Here is a 24,076-nt window from a genome sequence, read left to right as displayed (position 1 = left end):
CGGCACCCTTCTAAAAATCTCTATGAACCAGAGCATATTAGAACACAGATAAATCAACTCATCAACTTGCGTCTCTTCGACTTCAGTTGTCAATTGCGCTCGTTCCTGTTGCTTGTCCTCAATCTGGGCGTCGAGTCTGAGCAGGAGGGGGCAGGGGAAACTACCCTCTCCAATATTATGAATTAGAACTGCAGTGCCCATTTCAATCCGCTAGCTGTCAATCTTACGTACTGCACCTTTAAATTAACAGATGATACTTTATTATATACTTCTCCAACAAAGATATTTACTCTTGGGTCTTTTTAGTCAATAAATAAGTAGAAAGGATCTTCTGATAGAAAGTTTTAATGTTGGTCAAATTTATGCAGATAAACAGGAAATTCTTAAGGGTTCGCAAACTTGCTAATGTTTGTATGTTCTTTTTGAGAATATGAATATGTAACCGATATTTGAGTCATTTGCTCCTCTAATAGTAAGTGACTGACAGGTTCAGGTGGTTTATCCTCGGTTTCCTCATTTGTTATTACGCTGTGCACCGTGGGTTTAGAGCACTGGAGAGGTTTTTGATTGCTTTTGGCTTTAAATGGCGTTTCATTCTAGCCCAGGGGTTTTTCTCCGCCTGCCTTTCTCTACCTTTTCAAAGGTGCTTTGTTTATTCTCCCTATAATCTGTGACTCCTGAGGGAAAGGTCAGCTATGACTCAGACAGGTCTGACCATAGTACCGAGGTAGTAATATATTGATATTCCTGTGTTGGAGAATGTTGGAGCTGCTCTGGCGTTTTCTGAGGTCTGTGCCAAAAAAAGCACCATATTTTCACCCACTTGTTTGCTGAGCATTTGAAAAGAGAGCATGGCTTCAAATGGTTATGTAGTCAGTTTTTAGAAACAGATTTAGAACTCAAAATTGCAAAAAATACAAAACAAAATGACTGGATGAAGCCAAGCTATGATTGAATTATCCAGGTCTGTTCAGAATTGAGAGTGGTATGACTTCAGTCAGACTACAGCATTTACATGACAAAAAAAGACAAATTATTCCTTTAATCTGACTTAAATCAAATTTAAAGTGCACTTGCACTAAGTGTTTGCACTTTACAGGGTCAGTAGCTTACTTATCTTTGCACATTAAGATGGAGAGAAGAAAGTATTTTAAAATCGGAAAACGAACTCTCCAAAGACTTGCTTAAATTGTAGAACCTCAATTCAGATCTCTCTCCAAATTCCCAAGTCACTTTTTGTGTATTTTAGAGCCACCCTTTGTTTTTTTCAGGCATAATCTCATGGCTCTTTCCTTGCAGGTTGATGCAATCTTGAGCCTGGTGTCTACGCTGATCCAGGACCAGCCAGATCAGCCTGCTGAGGATCCTGACCCAGAGGACTTTGCAGAGGAACAGAGTTTAGTGGGCCGCTTCATTCATCTGCTGCATTCAGACGACCCTGACCAGCAGTATCTGGTATCTTTCCTCTTTTACTCACTCCTTTCATCATATGACAGAGAAGGGCATTGTTAGACTATATTCAAAGAAGTCTATAAAAATGCACTGCTGTCAAGTACTCCTTATTTGTGGGAAAAAAAGTATTGCATGTTTCTTTGATCATTTCACCAGTGCTGGATTCTAACGAGATACAATCCCCTTGATGGAACATCATAAGCAAATGAAGGACAATGTCATGATTGTTTGACATCAGCCAGAACTAGTCTAATTAGCTCCCAGTGAAAGTGGTTTCATTCTGCATTCAATCAGTTGATGAGATCATCTTGCTGCTTAATGAATTATTAAAATCGATTCATCTACTCTCTTTCGTGCCTCCCACAGATTTTAAACACTGCCAGGAAACACTTTGGCGCTGGGGGGAACCAGAGAATTCGACACACTCTTCCCCCACTGGTGTTCGCTGCTTATCATCTGGCCTTCCGTTACAAAGAAAACTCCTCCTCGGTATGTCCCACATTCAACCACGGAACATCACACTCTGCCATGACATTACCTAAAGCAAAAGTGCTTGCTTTTGTTTACATGGCAACCTTAGAGGCAGTGTCCTAACTGAATAGGAACTTCATAAAAGCATGATTTAAGAAACTCATAATTGGCAGCAACTCTGTTGGTGGTCATATACACATGTGACAATAGTGCTCCAGTAGAGCAGGGGTTTCAAACGTTTTGATGCTCAGGACCCCCATGATGATCCCCTTAATAAAATATAATGGCAGCTATATATTCTCTTGAATCAAGACACTGTGTCTGTATAACAATATTAACTGTGATAAGAACACAAGAAGTTTATTGTATTGTATTGTAACAATACAAAAGCAACTTTTTCAGGTTTAGTTTTTATGTAATAGAATAAAGTGAATGTACTGTGATTCAATCGAATGAAATGCCTATGAATGATGTCATGATTTCTGACCAGAACAAAACTTGGTAAAAAAAAATTGGTAACTTTTATTAATTAGGTATTACAGTATGTTAAAAAATAATTGCATTAAACATATTAAACTAATATCTAAAGTGAACAGATCTAAGAAATACCTTTTATAAAATCTTTTCTTTGGTCCCCCAAGCATACTCTAGTTTGAAATATTTTAGTGTTAGCTTGTAGTGCATTGAGGCCCGATATACTCTCGGCGAAGTTCTTTTTTGTTCTTTGTTTTGGGGTAAAATGTTTGAAATATGTGAGCAGCGCTATACTGTTAGCGAACATCCCGACGCCACCCATACTACTGAGAGCGGTGTTTAGATGAATATGTAAATATTATGAGCTGCTCGCTTTTCTTTTATTTAGATAAACACGCAACAAAATTGACAGCAATGATGAAATAGTGAAGAAAGCATTTGATCATAGCAACAAGAATATGTTTGCACAAACTAAACTTCGGCACTCCAGTAAAGTTATGTCACGTTTATTTATATACCGCTTTATACAATAGATTGTTTTAAAGCAAGCAGCTTTACTTACCGTATTAAACATGAAAAAACAGTGTCTCTATCTCTCTTTCACTTTTTCAACAATTAAGAAATTAAGAATTACAACTTCATTTTCTACTATATAGCGGCTGTCTAGTATGTTTATGTTTTTACTTGCGGACGTCCGACCTTGAGGGACTGAACAGAAGAAATTAGCCAGAGAAGATTTCCATGTCAAAGAAGGCGGAGCCTCAGAGCACACTTACCTATTACACAATCGCAATTCCTGAGAGAACTTTTCCGGAAAGTTTGCTTTGTCAAGCTGTTACGAACTCCCGAAACGAACACAAAACTAACTTCGTTTTGGCCTGATTTTGTTCAAAATAATGTCACACCAGTTCGTTCTTCGATTTCGCTTGAAATATATTGGGGCCTTTACTCTATTAGAAAAAAATGTATAGTTAATTTTAGATTAGATAGGAATATTTCTATCAATATGATTCAGAATTAAACATTTAGTTTCTCAGTTTTTAGTTTTTTTTTTTATATTCAGGTCGGCAGCTCACTAGATTTGGTAGCAAAGCCACTGTGTAATTACACACATGTATAAAATATAGAAGATAATTTGAGAGATTTTTTTCCTTCAGTTTAATCTTCTATAAATTAAATGCTTTAATCCACATGGCAGGTCTGACATAGCTATATGTTAGCCAAAAGGTTTTCAGCCCATCTGTTCTGTGCAGGGACTAATGAAATAATAATTATCATTAAATTAATTAAAACTGCAGTCCGTAACTTCTTTTTTGGGTTAAAAATAATCCAAAATATTTTTTTTTAGCAAGTATATAACCAGCCAGTGTTCAAAACTACCTGCTTGCCTTAGCTTGATTCAAAACGGTAAGCTCGTAATAATGTTTTTAATTCCAGTGGTACTGGTGGATTTCCGTGGGAAATTCGAGCATGTCTTGCTTCATTACGTCACATCTGTACACTTAAAGAAGGTATAGTAGGCTATGTTGCGTGTGAGGATGTTGGAGGTGGAGATTTATAGCCTTTTCTCACAGCACTTGATATAATTAAACTTATCAATTTGATGGCGGATCCAGAAAGGTTCAATCGACAATCACCAGTGACAACTGGAGATTCACCCGTTGTAAAATGCAAAAGACTTCGGAGTGGCTACAGAAAAAAAGAGACTGCATCCGGGCCCATGCGAAAACAAGGATAAATATCGGAAGGGCATTAACTGTATTCACGCAGTGCTGATGTTGTTAACATTAACAATTTGAGAACAAAGTATAATTTGCACAGTTTGACGTGATATGATAAGCGATCGTTAGATTTAATCAGCGTGATTTACTGCAATGCTTTTTTCCCTTAGTTGGTCAGAACAAAAGTTGATGTTATTTGTTCAGACGACATTTTCCAGTGAAAATTCTTATGTTGGTCATACTTCCAAAAAGTAGAATCTGTGATTGCGAATGCCAGTCTCCACACCGGCACAGTGACTGACAGCCGCACATTCTCCTCAAAACATTGGATTCATCCGCGCTGTGCTGTGCCGAGGCACAACCCATGTAAAGTTGATAATTCTGCGAATAACTGCAACTGCAGATTTCAAACGGAGACAAGAAGTGGAAAAACTACAGACTGCAGCTTTAACTGTAAATTAATTGACTAATTTATGGAGACTGACAAGGAGAGAAATCATAAAAAAGTCATTTAAGAAACATGAAAAATGTTTTCTTTTTCTATCCGAAAAACTTAAGACATTACATTTGAATTGCCTTTAAATGAAAGCCTTTAAAGCACTGCATTTGGCATCCATAGTGTGAGAATGAAAGTGCACCTTTCCTTTCTCATGGAAGTATGGTTACACAAGCCTCATCTGTCATTTTCACACTTAATGAAATGCACTCGCATTTGAATCACAGTTCATAATAGAAGAGATTTTTTTATATACATGTCAATCTTTCTCTTCCACAGGATGATAAATGGGAAAAGAAATGTCAGAAGATTTTCTCATTCGCCCATCAGACCATCAGCGCTCTGATCAAAGCAGAGCTGGCAGAGTTACCCCTGAGGCTCTTCCTCCAGGGGGCTCTGGCGGCTGGAGAGATCGGCTTCGAGAACCACGAAACCGTTGCCTATGAGTTCATGTCTCAGGTAGAGAAGCGTTTTGATTAAATGCCTAATAGGTCACTATCAAGATGGTTAACATGCATAGATTGTTTATCCTTCCCTCTCATGTTGATTACTATTCACAATGATACGGTAATACCCTGAGAGCAAGACTAGATTAAAAATAATAATAATTGCTTTTCACTGACTGATTCTCACACCTCCAAACATTCATTCTAGAAAAGTGACTTAATTTTTGCGTGTGTGTGTCCCAAGGCGTTCTCTCTGTATGAAGACGAGATCAGTGACTCAAAGGCTCAGCTGGCCGCCATCACCCTGATCATTGGCACGTTTGAGCGCTCGCGGTGCTTCAGCGAAGAGAACCACGAGCCCCTGCGTACCCAGTGCGCTCTGGCTGCCTCCAAACTGCTGAAGAAACCCGACCAGTGCCGTGCAGTCAGCATTTGTGCCCACCTGTTCTGGTCAGGACGCAACACTGACAAAGGTGGAGAAGAGGTTGGTCCATGTCTTCCACAGTTTATAGGGCCAATGAAATCTGGTGTTCAGAAAATGTCATTTCTAATATTAGTAATTCTTTTGTGACTGTGAATTCTGCCCTTAAGTTGGTAATTGGATTGCAGGTTATGTAAGTCTCATTGAATAGTCTTGAACAAAGTTTTGACCTCACCGCAAATTGGCACATAATGTTCATGCGCTTGTTTTAGTTTATTTTCCAATTGGGCCATAATCGTGGCAGTAGTCAAAGTCTGATCATGATGAAAGAGGTTATTCTTACATAACCTGTTAGATTTGAGTCTGTCAGAAGGATCATGTCTTGATGCTTCTCAATGGGTGTCATTTTCAGTTTTTAAGTGTCTTTCTGTGTGATCTCAGTAAGTTATTGTGGGCGTTTTGACAATGAACCGTGCTATTTTGGGTATGAAAATGAGAGTGTAAGTAGGATTGGATATTTGGGTATTTGCTGTCATTTCTAAAGCTTAAAGCTTTTCTAGAAGGTTTTTTCATTTTCAAGACTCTGTAGGTGGAAGATGTTCTTCTGAGTCATTTGTACTGTGATGATAATTAAGGGTAAATTGCTCACAACTGTAAATGAATCTGCCAGGGATTTCAGTGAAACTCAGTGATTCATTTTAGAAGCAGCATTTTGTGTAGGCTGTACACAGTTGGTTCAGAATGTGACGTCCTATCTGCCTGTGCATCTTGACTCCTCATATACAAGTGTGAATTTTTCTGCATTTCTCTCCGGCTCCATTCGCGCAGTACACACAGCTCACTCTCAAAATTCAGTTGTAGCTCCTGGAAATTTAAGGTTGTTCAGTTATAGAAGATTGTCATTCTTGTTAATACCCAAACTGTGTGTGTTTGAATGTTCACTGTATTTATCCAACCTGGTTTCATGAGAAAATGTTCAGAAAATACAAATTAAGACCAGCTGGCCAAAATAGGGGGGGGGGAAAGTAGTTGGTTGGTGATTCATGCTTATACGTGACTAGCTGCTGCATTGCACCAGTGTGCCATTTTGCTGTGCAGTGTGGTGGCTATGATGTGACAGTATTTATTCTCCATTTAAAGTGCCTATTATGCTATTTAAAGGTTCCTAATTTTGTCCTGGAGGTCTCTTCATTTTCTCATAATATACATTGCAGCATCACCTCTTTTCTCAGTGTCAGACACGGTTCGTTCAAAGATTCAAGCCTTGTTCGACTTGAGAGCAATTCTAAAGTATAAGGAGCTGTCTACTTTCTATTCGCTCTTGCGGTAGTTTGATGTCATTCACCGATCGGTCTGTGCAGCGCCGGTTCACGTCGAACAAGCCTTATGTCTCTCTAAACCCCTCCTTTCAGAGAACCTACTCTAGGTGTTGTTTGTTGTGATTGGTTAAAGTCTCAGCTACAACTACAGTGTTTGAGAGCTGGTCAAAGTAGACGTTGTTCGTGGGCAGCCAATGAAGATCATAGGCTGGTATTATGCAGATCTGTTACAAACTTACGGAGGTTTGTGCAGCAAGTAAGACTGGACTTACTGACAACTTGTTTTAGGCAGTTCAGAGTCGGTTCTTTCTTTAACTAATGAGTGCAAGGAAATGCAGGATAAAGTATATTTTACTTTGTAGAGAGGTAACAGTTAAGACTGAATCTGACTTTTAGTGTTTTTTTTGTGATGTTCTTTGCACATCCAGTGTTAAAAATTAAAGCATCATTTGTATGACCTTTCACCTCCCCTTGACTCACTCTGGTGTAGAGGTCTGCATTCCCGCGGCTGTCCCGCGGGATCCGCGGGACCCGACCAGATATTTTGCGCCGTGGGATTAAATTTCCGACTAAAAAACGGTAGCGGTCGGTAACTCTGGTGTAATTTGAACGGGAGCGGTCGGTCATTCAATATCACGTTCCCGACGCCGACGTTCTTTCAGAACAGCATATCTTCGCTTTACCTAATCTTAATCTTATCGACTACCCGGTATAGGCTACAGTCTGCCCTGCACTCAGGACCGTTATGCATGCGCTGCACGCACGGACCAGTAACGGTTCTTTCTGTCATGCATTGATTGTATTTGCTGGATCTGTGCGCGCGTGCAGCATCTACATAACGGTCCGACTCCTCAGGGCAGACTGTATGTGATAAACGGCCCTCAAAAGAAAAAAATGGCAGAACAAAGTGTGGAGCAAAGTGTGGATGCGCTGTCCTTGAAGGACGTTCAACTTGGACTGGACAATGGTCAGTTTACTGCTAAGAAACCCACGTCAGGCAAGTCTAATGTATGGGAGTCTTTTTCATGCATTATAGACGCAGATGGGAAAAAAATACCCTTTGCGGCTTGCACAATGTGATAAAATGCCTAAAAGTGTTCCCGTTCAGCAGTCACAAGTACGAATAAAAATAATATCCTACACTTCATTTTTTTTTTCGCTGCGACAATTTTTCCCCTACTGTCTGCAGCAAAATGTTACATTTTGTATATTGACAAGGCGAATAAAATAATAATAAAAAAATGTTTGTGCAGACTACATTGTTATTTTTCTCTGTGAAAATGTAGGCTACATGTGAAATTCTGCGAGATCTATATTAAGCGGGATGGTCGGGTCGGGAAGAAAATTATTCTAAGCAGACAGCGGGTGAACAAATAGTGTATATATAGCGGGAACGGGTGGGTGCGGGATATAACCCCAGCGGGAGCGGGCGGGAGCGGGACTTAAAAAACAGTCCCGCGCAGACCTCTACTCTGGTGTATATTATGACTGTATGACGTAAGCAGGTTGTCAAGTGTATAATTTCAGAGTTAAATGTATAGTGAATTATATAACTGACATTCTTGCAGCGCTCAATAATAATACATCAGCCCCTTTGAAATGACACTTAATGCAGGGAACCTGTGTAGCAGTGCTTATTTTCTTCTAGTATAGATCAATAGAGAATGTTGTTGTGACTCATACATGCATGTGGAGAGATAGGATCATGCTGTTTTTCTTCTCTCGGCTCCACAGCATGTTGTTGGGAGGTATGTGTTACCCCTAACAACAGAGCTTCCCTATCCAATTTGTAACCCCATACGCTGAAGCATGGTGCCTTTGCCAAGACAAAATGGAATAATTTGAGGCTGAACTGAAATCTTTTTTTTTTTCTTCTGTTGTCAGATCCGTGATGGGCGGAGGGTGATGGAATGCTTAAAGAAGGCTCTGAAAATCGCTAACCAGTGCATGGACCCGTCCTTGCAAGTTCAGCTCTTCATCGAGATCCTCAACAGATACATCTGCTTCTATGAGCGAGAGAATGATGCGGTATGACCAGAGATGCCTTTTCACATTTGATCATTCACCCCCTCGTCTTTCTTATTCGCTTTCATCTCTTAATTAGGGTTGGGTATCGAGAACCGGTTCCATTTTAGAACCGGTAACAAATTTCCAAAAACCGGGGATTCAAAAAGACGCACGCATTACGATTCCTCTTATAGATTCCTGAGTTTGGGACAGTTGCAAATTCGTTATTTCAAATGTAGGCGCGCGGCAAGCACGTTCATAATAGAAGCTACGTGGGCCATGGGCGCGACGAGCATGCAGTGCGTGGCACTCGTTTTTGCAGGCGCGCCTATGCCTCGGCGAGATGAAAACATCTCAACTTTTCAGATTGCCGCAAACAGGTCATGTGACAAAAAACAACCAACCTTTCTGTAACATCGAAAGCTCGGCCGAACAGCTGATCATAGCTGAACAGGGCGGGTTTTTATTTCTCATCTCCATAAATATATCTAGTAGCCTAGTAAAGCTAATGCAAGGGCTATAAATCAATTAATCCTTATTGATACTTCCCCATCGTCATCATGGAGAGCGCAGTTCATGGTTGCATAGCAACGACAGACGCTACGGGAGCGCAAGCGCTTGTGGAAAGAAGGAGAAAGCGGCGCGGCCGTGCTTTTCCATGCATTTTTAGACGCGATATGTGAACGGTCACTAATTCAGGAATCTATGTGGCTTAAAATCATTTTTGTTTTGTTTAAAATGGAGATCACGATTACATACATCAGACAACTAATCAGAATAACACGTTTAGTCTAATAGTCTATTTTTTTAAAAACTCGTTTGAATAATTAATTCAAACACTAATTAATTCGTGTCTCATAAATACTTGTTTAATTAATGCATGATTCACCGTTTTTGAACGAATCTCTAGAGTCTTCTTGAATAAATAATTCAATGAAAAAACAGTTGATTTTTGCCACCTACTGGAGTAAGTTAATAATGTAATCAACACCTTTATATGAAGAGACTCCTTTCACTTTAGCCATTTTATTGGTTATTGCTTAAAATTGGCAAGAATAAAAGGTAGAAATATTTATTCTTCAAGTATTTGCCCTTTTTTCTCCCTCTAAAAAATATTGGAATCGGAAACAAGAATCGATAAGAACCGGATTCGATAAGCAGAATCGGAATCGCTAAAAATGAAACGATACCCAACCCTACTCTTAATACTTGCTCTCTTTAAACCTGTTGCCTTTGCTCTGTCTCTCCGTCTCTCACTCATTTGCAATTTCCCTCTCCGTGCTCCACGTTTTTGTCTGGAGCAAGCAGTGCTAGATTATACCTAACTCTCACTCATCTGAGAGGAATCATCTGTATCAGTGTTCAATTTGGGGAGATTGAGTCAGGACATGCTGGAGCACATCGAGGGCACAGGGCGGCAAGGGCTAAGAGGAAGCACAGACAAACACACATTCAGTTAAAGTCAAGGTGTGCCTACCAGACAGCAGACTTATTACAGAGGTCTCTCTTGCTTCATCCAAGGACAAGGGCCTCTTTAAATGTGGAAATAAATGGGAGAGTCGAAACGAAAACAATTCCCACACTGAATTTCATTGACACATTTACCTGTCAGTGTTTGTTCTGTCATTAATGTGTATAATGGAGAACAGCGTTGGGAATTTGAATTTGAATTTAAATTTATTTTAAAAGGGACAATGCACATTAATTAACATGAGCACTCAAGTCCATCATGTAAATATGCCAGATTGAGCCATACAGGCTATTTTTCATCTGTAGTCCCTGGCAGGTTGATGGTAAAATCCACAAGTCCATAAAACATAACAAAACATATAAAAACAAACATAACCATAATCAAAGCATATTAATACAAAAACAGAATGACTTTAAATATAAGGAGACCAAAACAAGCCACTACAAACATGATTGATTATCCAATAACCACTGTTTTATGGATGCAGAAAAAGAAGTAAAAGATGTAATATTTCTTAATTTTGTAGGTATAGTATTCCAGGAATGTGCAGCTCTATAAGAAAAAGCTGACTGCCCAAAAGCACTCCTTTTATGTGGTATTATACAATCCCCTCTAGTAGTGGCTCTAGTAGATGAGTTAGGTCTATGATTTTGTCTAATAAACTCATTAAGTGGAGGTGGGGCCATACCATGCAAAATTTAACAAGTAAAATATCCGCAAATTAAATTAATATTTTCCCAATTTAAAAAATCATATTTAGTTACAATTTTACAATGATGATATAAATTAGACCTTTTATCCAATATTTATAAATATTTATCCAAAGCCTGCTTATAGAGTCTTTCTATTGATTATAATGTAATCCCCCCCTGTCTGCGTCCAACTGGTAAGGCAATAATTAATATGTGAAATCATATCATGGCATTAACATATAACTTTGAAGCCTCAGCGGTTAAATTATTTCTAATGTGTCTAAAATTGACCAGATTAAATTATATTTTATTCCCAACGTTTTTAACTTGTTTTTTAAATTTAAGTTGTGAATCTATTATTATGCCTGAATACTTGTACTCATGGACTACTGACAGTTTTATTCCTGATAATGACATCCGAATCTGGATCTCTATTTGCAGACATTGATAAGAACATACAGTACTGTGCAAAAGTCTTGGGCATGTTAAACTAATTTGTCTATAATTGCTAGTAGCCATGTGATCACCTGATTTGAACACTGGTGTAATTATTGCATTTTTCCAAACACTTGGAAACACTCCTTCATTTATAGACCAATTAACAATTTTTAAAATGGGAGGAATGAGTGTATCCATACCATATACATCCTTTGCTTTTGAACTATTAAGAGATGAGATAATAATATGTACTTTAGAATTAGTCAGTTCTCTAAAATTCAAAATTGGAGCATTAAAATGTATAGGTGTAACCAGGTACCTTCTGAACCAAAGACTTTCTAGAATCTATAAAGTAATTATTAAAAGCTTCTGCCACCTTATTTAGATCATTAGTCACATTTCCCTCTATATTTAACTCTTATTGTTTTATGCATGTTATTAAATTTTCCAGTTATTTTATTTCAATTCTCCCATATTAATTTGATTCTGCCATATGAAATTTCCTCTAGCTTCACTGATAGCCTTAATGAAAAAATGTAGCTTTTGCCTTTCTAAGCTCCTTTACAACCTTATTTCTTAATGTGGTAAATAAACGCCTGCCATGTTCCATCTGAGACCTGAGAGCTAACTTTAAGAGCAAGATCCCTTTGTTTCATGACGGATTTTTTCATTTAACCATGGTAGATATTCTCTTTGTCCTGGTTTACATTTCACTTCCCTTGTATAACTGTCTATAATAGTTTGAATTTCAGTCATGAAAGAATTACAGTTTTCATCTTATATATTAAATAATCATTCCACTCTATTTCTTTAATTGCGTTTTCAAAATGATCTAACTGACTTTTAGGTATTTTATCATTTTCGACCTTCTTGTCAATTGTTAAATTAAATCTCCTTTTAGTAAGCTTTCTTACAATCATAATCATATTGTGGTCAGACAATCCTGTTACCAGATTGTAATGTTTCTTTATTCTTTCTGGTCTATTAGTGAAAGCCAAATCAATACATGTTTCAGGGGAATTAGTTAGCCTAGTTGGTCCTTCAATAATCTGCTGAAAATCAAAATGACTAAAAACTATACTTTTAGCTTCTTCCTTTGTGCTTTGTCGTTCCAGTTTATATTAAAATCTCCTCATAAAATAATCTTATTAGTAGTATTGCACTCTTTAATAAGAGTGTTTAGTTTTTCATAAAATACAGTCTTTGAAGATGGTCTATATTCCAATGATCAGACAATATTAATTTAAGACCAATACATTCTAAGTCGTTTACACACGACCACTGGATTTGCTAACATCTTATACTAGCCTTAACATAAAAATAGCACACCTCCACCCCTACCGTCAGTTCTGTCTCGTCTATACATTTTATAACCATAAACGTCAGCCGGGGAGTTTTCATGCAACCATGTTTCTGATAGGCATAAAAAAATCCAAATTTGATTCATATAAAAGTTGTATTTGTTGTATTTGATCATTTTTAGGAATATCACTTCGAATGTTCAAATGTCCACCTAATATCCCACTTGGTTTTGATCGAGAGTCCCGAAGAATGCGAGCATGGAAACCACAATGCTTTACAATTTCCAGATTTATCCTGCGCATTGATTTATTTAATGATGTAGGATTAATCCTTTGCATATGATTCGCAATAATAGATGGAACATCGCTTGAAGAGACAGCTGTTTGTGATGTAGCTACTGGAATCGAATCAATTAGAGACTCACGAGTCGGCCAGCGTCTACAGTAAGCCAATCGCTGTTAACGAAATGTTCACATCCGAATGCAACGGTTAAATTATTGTTGCGTGTGTGCATGTGCGTGGCTTGTGTGGTGATGTAAAAAACAGCATCAGAAATCAAATGCTGCCTATAAATCCGTAGATGTAGACACCAAAGTTATTTTTGTGTGTTTATGTGACATCGCTGAAAATAATTATAACTTGCAGTGAGCCAGATGTTGATTCAGTGACCACTTTAATGAATTCAGTTCAGTATGATTTGTCAGACTGAATCAAACCAGTAACTCCTCTTAACCTTCATTAAAAGAACTGATTCCCAAGAGTCATTCGTTAGACGTCAGTCTGCACTGGTCTCGCTGCATGTTTTTAAATCAATATAAATAGAACCAACTCAAAAGGCTAATTTGTTCATTTGTTGAATTGGACTACACTGGTTGCATCATATATTGGTTTTTCTTGCAGCCCATGAGGACAACTCAACAGAAAGACAATTCTTGTCATTGTTTCATGGTACACATCAACCCATGTGGTACTAACATATCTTCCACACAAATAGAAATATATGTTTTTTTAGAAAGATATGTGATGATAATCAGTAACCATAGTCTAATCACAGGAATATTAAGATCTTACACTTTGTTACTAAGAAAAGCTCTCCACACTGTCTTTGTTCATTACTTTCTGTCTCTGTGAATTTTGTCTGCATAAATCCAGATCAGCCTGGATTTACATTTTCTGTTCGTTTGTGTGCCTGTTTGTCTTACAGGTGACGGTCCAAGTCCTGAATCAGCTGATCCAGAAGATCCGCGAGGATCTCCCAAACCTGGAGGCCAGCGAGGAGACGGAGCAGATTAACAAACACTTCCACAATACACTGGAGCACCTGCGTCTGCAGAGAGAGTCGCCCGAGTCCGAAGGACCTGCTTACGAAGGGCTGGTGCTGTAGGAGCCTCACACATCTACATTTATATTTGTGTACACATGCATAGAGAGATATATGTATATGCCCACATGTGCACACCAGGGTATTCCAGCCAGGGGAAAAACAAAGCCAAACCCACCTGCCTCTCTACCCATTCCTCTTAGTGCTCATACTTTCTGTATGTTGTTTTTGTCTTCTGCCTGTCTGTACTCTCTCTCCCTCCTTCCTCTTTCTCATTTCGTGAGGAGTTTTCTTGTGAATTCCTTAGAGAACAGTGTATGCATTGCACTCCTACTCTGCGCTTCCTTCAGACTACCATTCCCTCTTGATACTATTGTTGCCATACAAATGAGCAAGAATAAAAACTATACATTTAAGAGAGAGTGAAAAAAAAATAATAATAATTTAGTGTTGCTTCACCACTTCCTTGCCCCGCCGGCCAAACAGGAGAAAAAAGGCAGGGCTTTGAGCCATGCACTGTTACGGTCTTTGTTTAGAGGACCTACACTTGATTCTACTTCGTTTTTTCAGCATTAATATTTTAAACGCCATGCTGAATTAAAGACATTTGTGTAACTAATGAATAGTCTCGTTTCTCGCCCTTTTACTTTGCGGCAGACTCTTTGGTGGAGTGGGACAGTGTGTTGACTAATACGTGGAATGGGTGAACGTGTGTATAGACGAGTAGCTGTGGCTGTGAATCGAAACAATGTCAAAAGCCTTCTCTTGCATCTTGTCTACTTTTTTGAATTATGATTCCCTCTCCCTTCATATATTGTATGTATAATCTAATTGTAAATCAGTTACAACAAAATATCATTGATTTCATGGCATTTGCACAAATAAAAAATATTAACCCCACAGGCCTGTAGAAGTACTATTTCATAAGTCACTATAACAACGGAAGTAGATGCAGATGTTTTCTCTTTCGTATTTTGACATGTACTAGAGTATAACAATGTAGGATGGAGACTTTATTCTACCCAACTGTTGTTGGGTTTTGAAGTGTGGATGTTGCACTCAAAAATGAACGAAGCTTCCGGTCGATTGTGGAAAGGCTGGGTTCAAGCAGACTAAATGATTAGGTAAGTCCGGGATGCGTCACCAGAGAAGTCTATCGATTTAACTGGAAGATCCAGTTATGACATTTTGATTAAACATTAGACGGTCAAAAAAAAAAACATTTTAAAATGAAAATCCAATTATAGATTAAAATATTCACAATGAGATCTATAACATGCATTTAGAAAATATACATTTTAATTTCATGCTTTCTTCAGCTGTTCCTTTTATTGTTAATAAGCATACCTTGGAGCCAGATTTTGCAGTGAATGCAAGTATTAATAGTATTGTCTATTGGTTTCTCACTCAGTTTAAAGGGAGAATCTCAATGCATTGTACATACATACTAGATTGATTCAAGTGTTCAGAATTTGCTATAAACCCTGAAATAATCCATAATTTGTTGGTGGAATAGATATGATTATAGGAATTATGCAGTTGCTAGGGGAACTACAGGCTTCGCCAGCAATCCCTTTACATCTATCATGTACAATCAGCATACAATTATGGATAGGCTGGTCTATATCCGACCATATCAGACCGTGGTTTCAAGAGGTATATCACTCCATTATGTTTGTAACATCAGTAGTTTATTTTGAAATGGGATTTTTATTTATTTATTACATACAAAGGCAAACATGGCACTGCGCTGGACACTTTCAGACATTTATACATAAATCAATTCATTATTGAATTTCATAGAAAAATTTAGATTTTTAAATAAGTAGATAAAAGGTCTGTCTTTTTATTCACAATGTACATGAAAATGTTGTGCTACTGTTCATTACTGCTAGATACAAGCACATTAAGCAGGGTAGGGGGGACTAGCCCCACACTGTAAAAAAAAATATGCCTCTCCAACATAAAAATTTCTAGTGACCCGTTGCACCTAAAATTTTTAGTTGGCCCAATTTAAGTTGCAGAAACCAACTTCTTTGTGTTGTGCTGACTACCCCTGCATGTAGACTGAGCTTGAAATAGAATGTTGTGTCAATTAAATATTTTCTGTTGACTAAACATAGCTTGTTGGGCCAACAAGCAGACTCAAATTGAAATAAAATGTTGTATTAATTAAATATTTCATGTTGGCCAAAAAGTCTATTTTTCATTAATGTTGGTCAAAAAATCTATTTTTCGTTATTTCAAATAAATAACACACTATGCTCTGATAAAGTACATTTTATGTATTTATTTAAATCCATATGAACTTGTCTGTCATGCTAATAAAATAGCATGGCATATCACTCTTAGTCAATAGCTGTACTGGAAAAACAAATATCTGCTTTACAAAATGAAACTCGAAACTTACACTTACAGTGTTAAAATGTATTCCGTTAGTAATGTGCATATTTCACACTTTCAAAAGTGTTATTTTAACTCCAAAATGGAGGGAGTCATATATACATTTCAGGAGTGTTAAATTTGACTCAAATTGAGTTTGTATTTATGAGATGTGCTTTTTGACAAAAGGAATCTTTTCAGAAATAAAAGCAAAGCATTTAACCTATTGATAACAATGAATGCACATCAAAACAATCCAGAAAGTTAAAATGTAACCTTAGTCTGGGATCATAGTAGAATTCTGTTCATTGTAATGTTAAAAATAAAGGCAAAATGCAAACAGTTGTTTTAACAAACTAGTTTTTATTAACAAACAAGTCCCTTTACATCATAGGTTAACTTTTAAAATAAATGAAGGCAAAATATAGACATTTCTGCCATCAGAATTATGTGAAAGCTGCTCATCAAATGGTCTGTTATCTCTGTAATACTTCAAGTCCTGTACATGTCAGTGAATGTAAGTCCTGTGTCAGTGAAGTTGAGTCAATACCTTCGACTTTGCAACAGTACAGCAACAACATTCAACAGATGAAAAACAGTTGCAGGATACGAGTGGATCAGTTGTGTCCAATTGCTAACAGTAAAGTTCAGTGCATAGTTGTTTCACAGAGAAGGAAAGGCTGTGCAGATCCAACTTTCTCGAAAAATCCTGTAGTGCTGGTTCCCTAGAGTAGACAACACAAAACCAGACCATTTACAATTAATATTTGTGTTTTATAAATACAGCAAGTTTATGGTGGAAAAAGTTCAATCATCTTAGACTTTCGTGACTCAAACAATAAACTATTTTGGTTAGATTAAGACTTGAATTTACTGATTTCCAAGTAAATTAAAGACTTAATTCATCCAAAAATATAAATTCTGTCATTAATTATTCACCCTTATGTTGTTCCAAACCAGTAAGAGTTTTGCTCATCTTTGGAACACTTAATGATGATATTTTAAAATTTCTGTCCCTTCATCGACAGCCTATTCAACTATCACTTCCAAAGCCACAGAAAGGTATAAAGGAAATCATAAGTAATCATGTGACTCAAGTGGTTTAACCTCAATTTTTTTTTTATGAAGCAACAAGAGTGCTTTGTTTGCACAAAAAAACAACAACAAAAAACTTAACTTTATGTACTAATTATTAATCTTCGATGCACGCTCACTTAACATCTGCTTTCGCATCAACAACATGCACAACTCGTAATGTTCTCATGAACGCATGTTGGAAATTTATATTTTCTAAATTAAGTGGTAAATGTTTTGTTGCTGCAAACACAGCACTCGCGTAGTTTAATAAAATGTATGTTAAACCACTGGAGTCGCATGGAGTACTTTAATGATGTACCTTTACACCTTTATGGGGCTTGAACGTGGTATTTGCGTAGACTGTCAATGGAGGGACAGGAAGCTCTCAGATTTCATTAAAAATATCCTCATTTGTGTTGTAAAGATGAAAGAAAGTCTTACATGTTTGGAACGAGATGAGGGTAAGTAATGACATAATTTCCATTTGTAGGTGAACTAACCCTTTAGGAATAAATTTAGACACGCACCTTAAGAAATCTCACTAAATAGTCAGCTGACGGAAGAATCTTTGTTCCCTTCTTGTGGCTTTGTGATGTTGGAGGCAGGTGATGGGCAGAGATTTCCCAATCAGTTGAGTCTAAAATTAAAAAAGCAAGACAACATCTACCTGTCAAATCATGAAAACAATTGGTTTGAAAACTAATTTTATTTAAGGAAAAGGAAAAGTAACTTTTGTAAAGTAATTTGACTGGACAAATTCAAAATGACTTATGAAACACAAAAAAATCTAGTTATACCAAATAGCAACAAAGCTTTTTTTAAATGTTTATGCACATGATTATCTCAAATGTTATCTGTAAAATCTGACCCTCACCAGGTTCTAGTCTGCACAGCCTTTAAAGACCAAGCCTGGTTAGCCTTAACCACTTGGTGCAGCATGGAAATGCTCCTAGCAAACACAAATAGCAAATACATTTAAACATGAAAGCATATCCAAACATCAACCAAAATTGAATCTGATAAATACATTTTCATAAACATTTAATCTTAAAGAATTACTTACACATTCTAAGAAAATTTGTTTTTCAGTTAACGTTAGGTTTCAGTTAAGATAAGTTAGGTGTGCTGGCAAACGAAAGTAAAATATGGTTTGAGGATAAATACATTATGATATTTGCACATCACAAATATTGTCATAAAACAAAATAACATTATAAAATACATATTGTAAATGAGTTAAAACACTTACTCTGTGTTTTCACCGTTAAAAGCAAACTCCGTGTCTGCACTGCGTCACGAGTCAAAGATGCAGGGCCTAACGTTAGTCTGTGACAAAGGTTTAGGCGCACACATCACATAAATATCGTTATAAAACAATATAATGCCATGAAATACATGTTGTAAATTAGGTTAAAAACACTTACTTTCGGTGTTTTCCCTGTTAACGTTACAAGCAAACCTTCTCGTCGTCAGCTCCGTATTGAGTCAAAGATGTCGCCTTTGAGAAAGGTTTCAGCTCGTTTAAGCATGTGCACAGACTGAGCATTTAAATTTCTCTATAAATCAATATGTTATAAAATGCATATTGTAAATTAGATAAAACACTTACTTTCGTCGTTTCTCTGTTTAAAAGCAACCTCACCCAGGTCTGCTCCGCATCGCGCGTCAACGAAAATGCCTTTCTGAGAACGATTTAGCCATTTACAGCACATACATATTGTAATAAAACAATATAATGTTATAAAATGCATATATAAATGCGATAAAACACTAAATATCTGTGTTTTCCCTCCTCGTATGCCTTGCATCGTGAGTCAAAGAAAATGGCGTCTGTGAAAAAAGTTTCGTCGCGCTTCTTTGCGCATGCTCAGACGATTGACGCTGTTCCCTCTTGCTCGGCCAACATAATATTTTTTGTGCAACGTTAAAAGTTCTGTGAACACAATTATTTATTTTCTCTTGATGAACATTTTGTAGTACAGTCATGGAAATCATGCAATCATTGACCAAACATATTTTTTCTTTTTTGACACAACCATTATGTTGAGCCAACATGTATTTCCTCATTTGTACAACTTTTCGCATCAATCATTTTTTACAGTGCATTTGTAAACGAAGTCATCCTCAAAAATTTAATACTTCTGGTCAATGTTCTGAGGTTGTATTTTTATCTTGCTCGGACATAGTAATTTGCTGAAGGCTCTTTTAAAGCTGCTGTGGCACAGAGGATACAGGATTGGATTGATGGATGAGTTTATCCACAGCAGCCAGAACGAGATCTCATAAAGGTAGTGCTGGACGCACTGACCGTGACATGCTGCCCGAATGATCATCAACAGTGTGTAGGGTGCCCAGCAGAGTCCAAAAACACAAACTATTACAGCTAAAGACTTTGCCACCTTCTTATCTCTAGATAGCCGAAAGCGGCTGGCTAGACTGGCAACCATATCAGGGCGATGTCTGTGTGATCCAGCTGAATGATCCACATAATGAAACTGTGCCTCACTGGATGGCAGGAGCCGGTCTCCGACCTGCAGAGGAGACAAGTCTGCAATAGTGCTGTCTCTTCGTTTAGTCTGTCTGCCATTGGCGAACTCGGCGGCGGACACCTTTGCAGTAGAAGATAACCGACAGCACTGTGACCTCGAGGACAAATTTGCGGCCCCACTTTCCTCTACAGGCCTCACAAAAAACACCCGCTGTACATCGCCGGCTCTGAGCGGCCTCATTTTGAGGCTCCTAAGCCGAATGTGAGTCGGCTGTTCTTCTCTCACTGCGCATCTGTTGCGGATGTTGATGTAAATGCTGAGGTTGAAATAAGTGACGCTTATGAAAGGGGTAAAGAACTCGACAGTTGAGGCAGTCATCAGAAAATACCAGTTGAAGTAGAATTCGGCATAGCACTCTCCATCTGGCACTACGCTTCCTCCTGCGATGTGTTCCCAACTGATAATAGCCGGACCATAAAGAAGGAACGCTGCCAGCCACACGCAGAGCATCTTCAAAACAGCCTCTCTGGTGATCCCCTTCTGGCAATGGTAACTCACCTGAAATACAGATTTATAACTGAATTAATATGAATTACACGTAGGGCTAGACAGACAGAGCGAACGAAAGAACAGAGGATGGGCAGACAGATAGATAGATGATAGGTTGCCAGATTAAATAATTAAATATTATGATTAAACGGATGTCTCAGTGCATTCATCTCTAAAGCAGATGCAATTGGTTTTATGCTTTTGTGCGCTGCTGCATGCTGGGATATAAATAAATGTTGACAGATGATTGACAAGTGTAAAAGTGTGCATGGCATTTGTAGATCAGCACTCACTGTGTCTGTCCAAATATTTATGTATGTATGTATGTGATGTAAAAACGTATTCGTGTTGGATTGATTCATCTTTATGTGAACAGATAACTCCTGAATGGAACTGTCTATATGGAAATGTTCACAGTGATGCTTGTTTTATGTGGAAACCACATATAATCTGAAAATCTTCATTTTCAGCATTACCATGTTTACATTTTTACATTACATTACATTGTTTTTTTATTGTCAAGGCATTAAAACATGTATCATTAGGCAATTATTTTGTAATATTGTGGTCTGTGTAGCTATTTATAATTTACTTGTTAAGATGATTTATCTATGTTCAAAGACAAAGTGTTTTTACACATTAAAAGTGCATTTAACTCTTCCACAGGAATATGTCATACACGGAACGACATGCGGGAGAGGAGATTACGACAGAATTTTAATTTTTCGCTGAGCTATGGAAGCTTGTTTCCGCCACAGAATAAAAAATAAAAAAGGTAATTTTTTATCTCGCAATTCTGAGGGGAATAAAAAGTCGCAATTATCTTTTTAAAAAGGTTTTATTCTGTGGCGGAAACAAGCTTCCACAGATATCCTTGTGAATCAATCATCCATGTGTTATTGCTGTGTTCATCTCTGAAAACCAACATTTATTTTGTTGCCGTTTCTTGTCAGTGGTGGTTCAGACTCGTTAGTTTGAATTACCATTCTCCAAAACAGATTTCAACTAATTCGGAGCGCTTAAATGTCATAGTCTAATTGTAGCTACACAGTCCGTGCACTCATAAATAAAGTAGCCTATAGCCAACCAAATAAGGTTTCGCAGAGATGCCATAAAATAAAATTCAAAGAACCTTTTAGTGAACAGTTTTTAAAAGAATTTTTGAGTGTGTGTGTAGAACATTTTAATAATCTAAAGAACCTTTTTGTACCATAAATGACATTTTCTGCAATAGAAAGACATATATGGAACTATGTCCACTTGTTATCAAGTGTATGTGTGTGTATTTGCGATACACTCACCGCTTTAGTGACGGACTGAAACCTGTCGAAACTGATGAGCACGATGTTGAAGACTGAGGCGGTGCACAACATATAATCCACTACCAGCCACAGTTTACACAGACCTCTGCCCAGCCTCCACTCACCCGTCAGGACATAGGGAATATACACGGGGATGCAAAACCCGCCTGAAAATCCATTAAAACACAGCTACATTTCAACACACTGCAGAGTTAAAACGAAAACCGACATGCAAACCTTCATCAATATCACTCACCGACAAGAAAGTCCGCTATGGCCAAATTTAAAAAGAAAAAGTTGCCTTGTGTGCGTAAACTTTTCTCAACCACAAAAGCTAAAATGACAAGCGCGTTCCCGAGAACCGTGGCGAACACCAGCAGTGTCATGAGAACTGTCAGGAATATTGAGGTGGATGGAGTAAACTGGCCATACTGTGCGCGCCGGTTATCAAATGTGTCCAAGTCGCCGAGACTAGTCGCGTTTTCCCTCTCCAGCCCCGACCAGTTGGACGACTGTGGATTTCCTGATTTCCACATGAATGAAACGGCTGTAGGTATCCCGGGAGAGTGAGCCACGGACAATAAAGACTGCATGGTGTTGCCGCCGTTTTCCTCCGTCAACAAGCGATTATGCATGACAGTCGGCGCGTAAAAGCTGCCGCGCCATCCGCGCGCCCGACAGTGACTGAGCTGGTCATTCACAGTTCGGCGAGACGAGAGGCATGGGCGGTCGGGTTTTTATACCGATAGGGCACCGTGCGTTCATTGGCTGCTTATTTAACGCTGCTCGGTCTGATGTCGATGCCTCATCCAGGATTACTTAACGCCAGGTTCACACATAGCCTACTCCGTTTGCAGTGCGTATGCTGTGCGTCTTGGATTACGTATGCGATGCAAGAGCAGCACGCGCTTTTTGTGCTCTCACACAGGCTATATGATATTCCACGTTTGCAATGCGCAACTGAACCACATGTCTTCATTCTTTTTATTTCCAATCCAAAAGTTGTTACTGAAAATGTTTTGTCAGGATTGCTCAGAATCGCAATTCTCTTTGTAAGTATAGTTATGCAAACTTTCATAGAGACCTATTCACGTTTAAACACACTAAATAACAACGTAGCCTATTGTTCAATGCCTTACTATATAGATAGCCTATTAAGTTGCTCAAGCAAGAGTCAAAACATTTAAACATATACTTTTCCACAAACATTTTAAATTAAAACTTACAATTGACAAAAACAGCCGAATCTCATGCCTTTTTTTTTTTTTTTTTTTTTTTTTGCATTCAAATCTTTCTACAAAAAACTCCTGCAGGTCATAAAGAACTTGTTTTTCCACCTCCACGGAGTGCCATCCATTATGTCGCCTTGATGTAAGGTGTAACACCCTTACCCTGGGCAAAAAGCCATATGTTGACTGTGAAACATAGTAGAGTTTAATTATGCATCTATGGCAGGGGTCTTCAGTGTTTTCAGGGCAAGGAAAGGGCCCTTATAGGCTATGGAAACATGGAGCAGGAACTCCTGATACAAAATGTGTCAAAAAGAGCTACAGGCTATAGCCTTCGATATTAATAGAAACTAACCATATTAAGAATAAGTTATATTATGTTAAGACAGTATATCAGAACTATGCACATTATTGTTGTTGCACATGTGTCACTGTCTGCATAGGCTATATTACTTTTCATTGTTAAAATTTAGATTTATGCAACATCATAAACAACATGTTGCGATACAAATCACAGTTAGTTGTTTGCAGTTGTTGTAAATTATTTTAATGGATTTGCAGACAATATTTTATTAATCAGATGCACAATTAAATATTTACCTGAACTTTAGCTAAGTTTATTAAAAATCTACATTTTAATTTGACTGTGAGATGGACAATTAAGAATCAAATCACTGAGTATGTGAAATTAGTGAGGTTGCAGATGTAGCAACGGCTCATAACAAGGATAGCAATTTTACAAATAATTGGAATGGAATTTAAAATATACTGTAGGCCTATTGATACGAATATTTTTTCTAGTAATCTATTAGTCTGCATTTATTTAGCCTACATTGCGTGTATCTATTTTGACATCACTTTGTCAATTGCAATTTCGAGAGTGAATCTGCATTTTATTAAATGTCACTTCCAGAACTTTGCAGCGCGTAATTGGCCATCGGTCCTCTTAGCAGCATAAAAAACAATGTTTATTTAATGAATTATTGCTATCCCAGGTGAAAAAGACGTACTGTTAAAT

At 37.7% G+C, this 24,076-nt stretch overlaps 2 protein-coding genes across 2 annotated transcripts in view; one reads left to right on the top strand and one right to left on the bottom strand.

Moving 5' to 3' along the window:
- The window catches only part of vps35 (VPS35 retromer complex component), a 31,920-nt gene extending 17,100 nt beyond the window's left edge, over positions 1-14,820 (top strand). The window contains exons 12-17 of the mRNA XM_079867059.1: positions 1,300-1,455; positions 1,819-1,941; positions 4,894-5,073; positions 5,305-5,544; positions 8,685-8,828; positions 13,915-14,820. Coding sequence (XP_079723185.1) covers positions 1,300-1,455; positions 1,819-1,941; positions 4,894-5,073; positions 5,305-5,544; positions 8,685-8,828; positions 13,915-14,094 — 1,023 coding nt within the window. The 3' untranslated portion in view covers positions 14,095-14,820. The remainder of the gene's footprint in view (positions 1-1,299; positions 1,456-1,818; positions 1,942-4,893; positions 5,074-5,304; positions 5,545-8,684; positions 8,829-13,914) is intronic.
- Positions 14,821-15,708: 888 nt separating this feature from the next.
- hrh3 (histamine receptor H3) lies at positions 15,709-22,622 on the bottom strand. The gene is made up of 4 exons (XM_079867071.1): positions 22,086-22,622; positions 21,830-21,996; positions 19,595-20,537; positions 15,709-15,967 (listed from the first exon to the last, which is right to left on the bottom strand). Exons 1-3 carry the CDS (start codon positions 22,462-22,464, stop codon positions 19,623-19,625), a joined length of 1,461 nt encoding a protein of 486 aa, XP_079723197.1. The 5' UTR covers positions 22,465-22,622; the 3' UTR covers positions 15,709-15,967; positions 19,595-19,622.
- Between the last annotated feature and the right edge of the window lie 1,454 nt (positions 22,623-24,076).

This window comes from Squalius cephalus (genome assembly GCF_949319135.1).
Source record: "Squalius cephalus genome assembly, chromosome: 3".
Classification (NCBI taxonomy): Eukaryota; Metazoa; Chordata; class Actinopteri; order Cypriniformes; family Leuciscidae; genus Squalius; species Squalius cephalus.
This window is presented reverse-complemented; position numbering and strand designations above follow the sequence as displayed.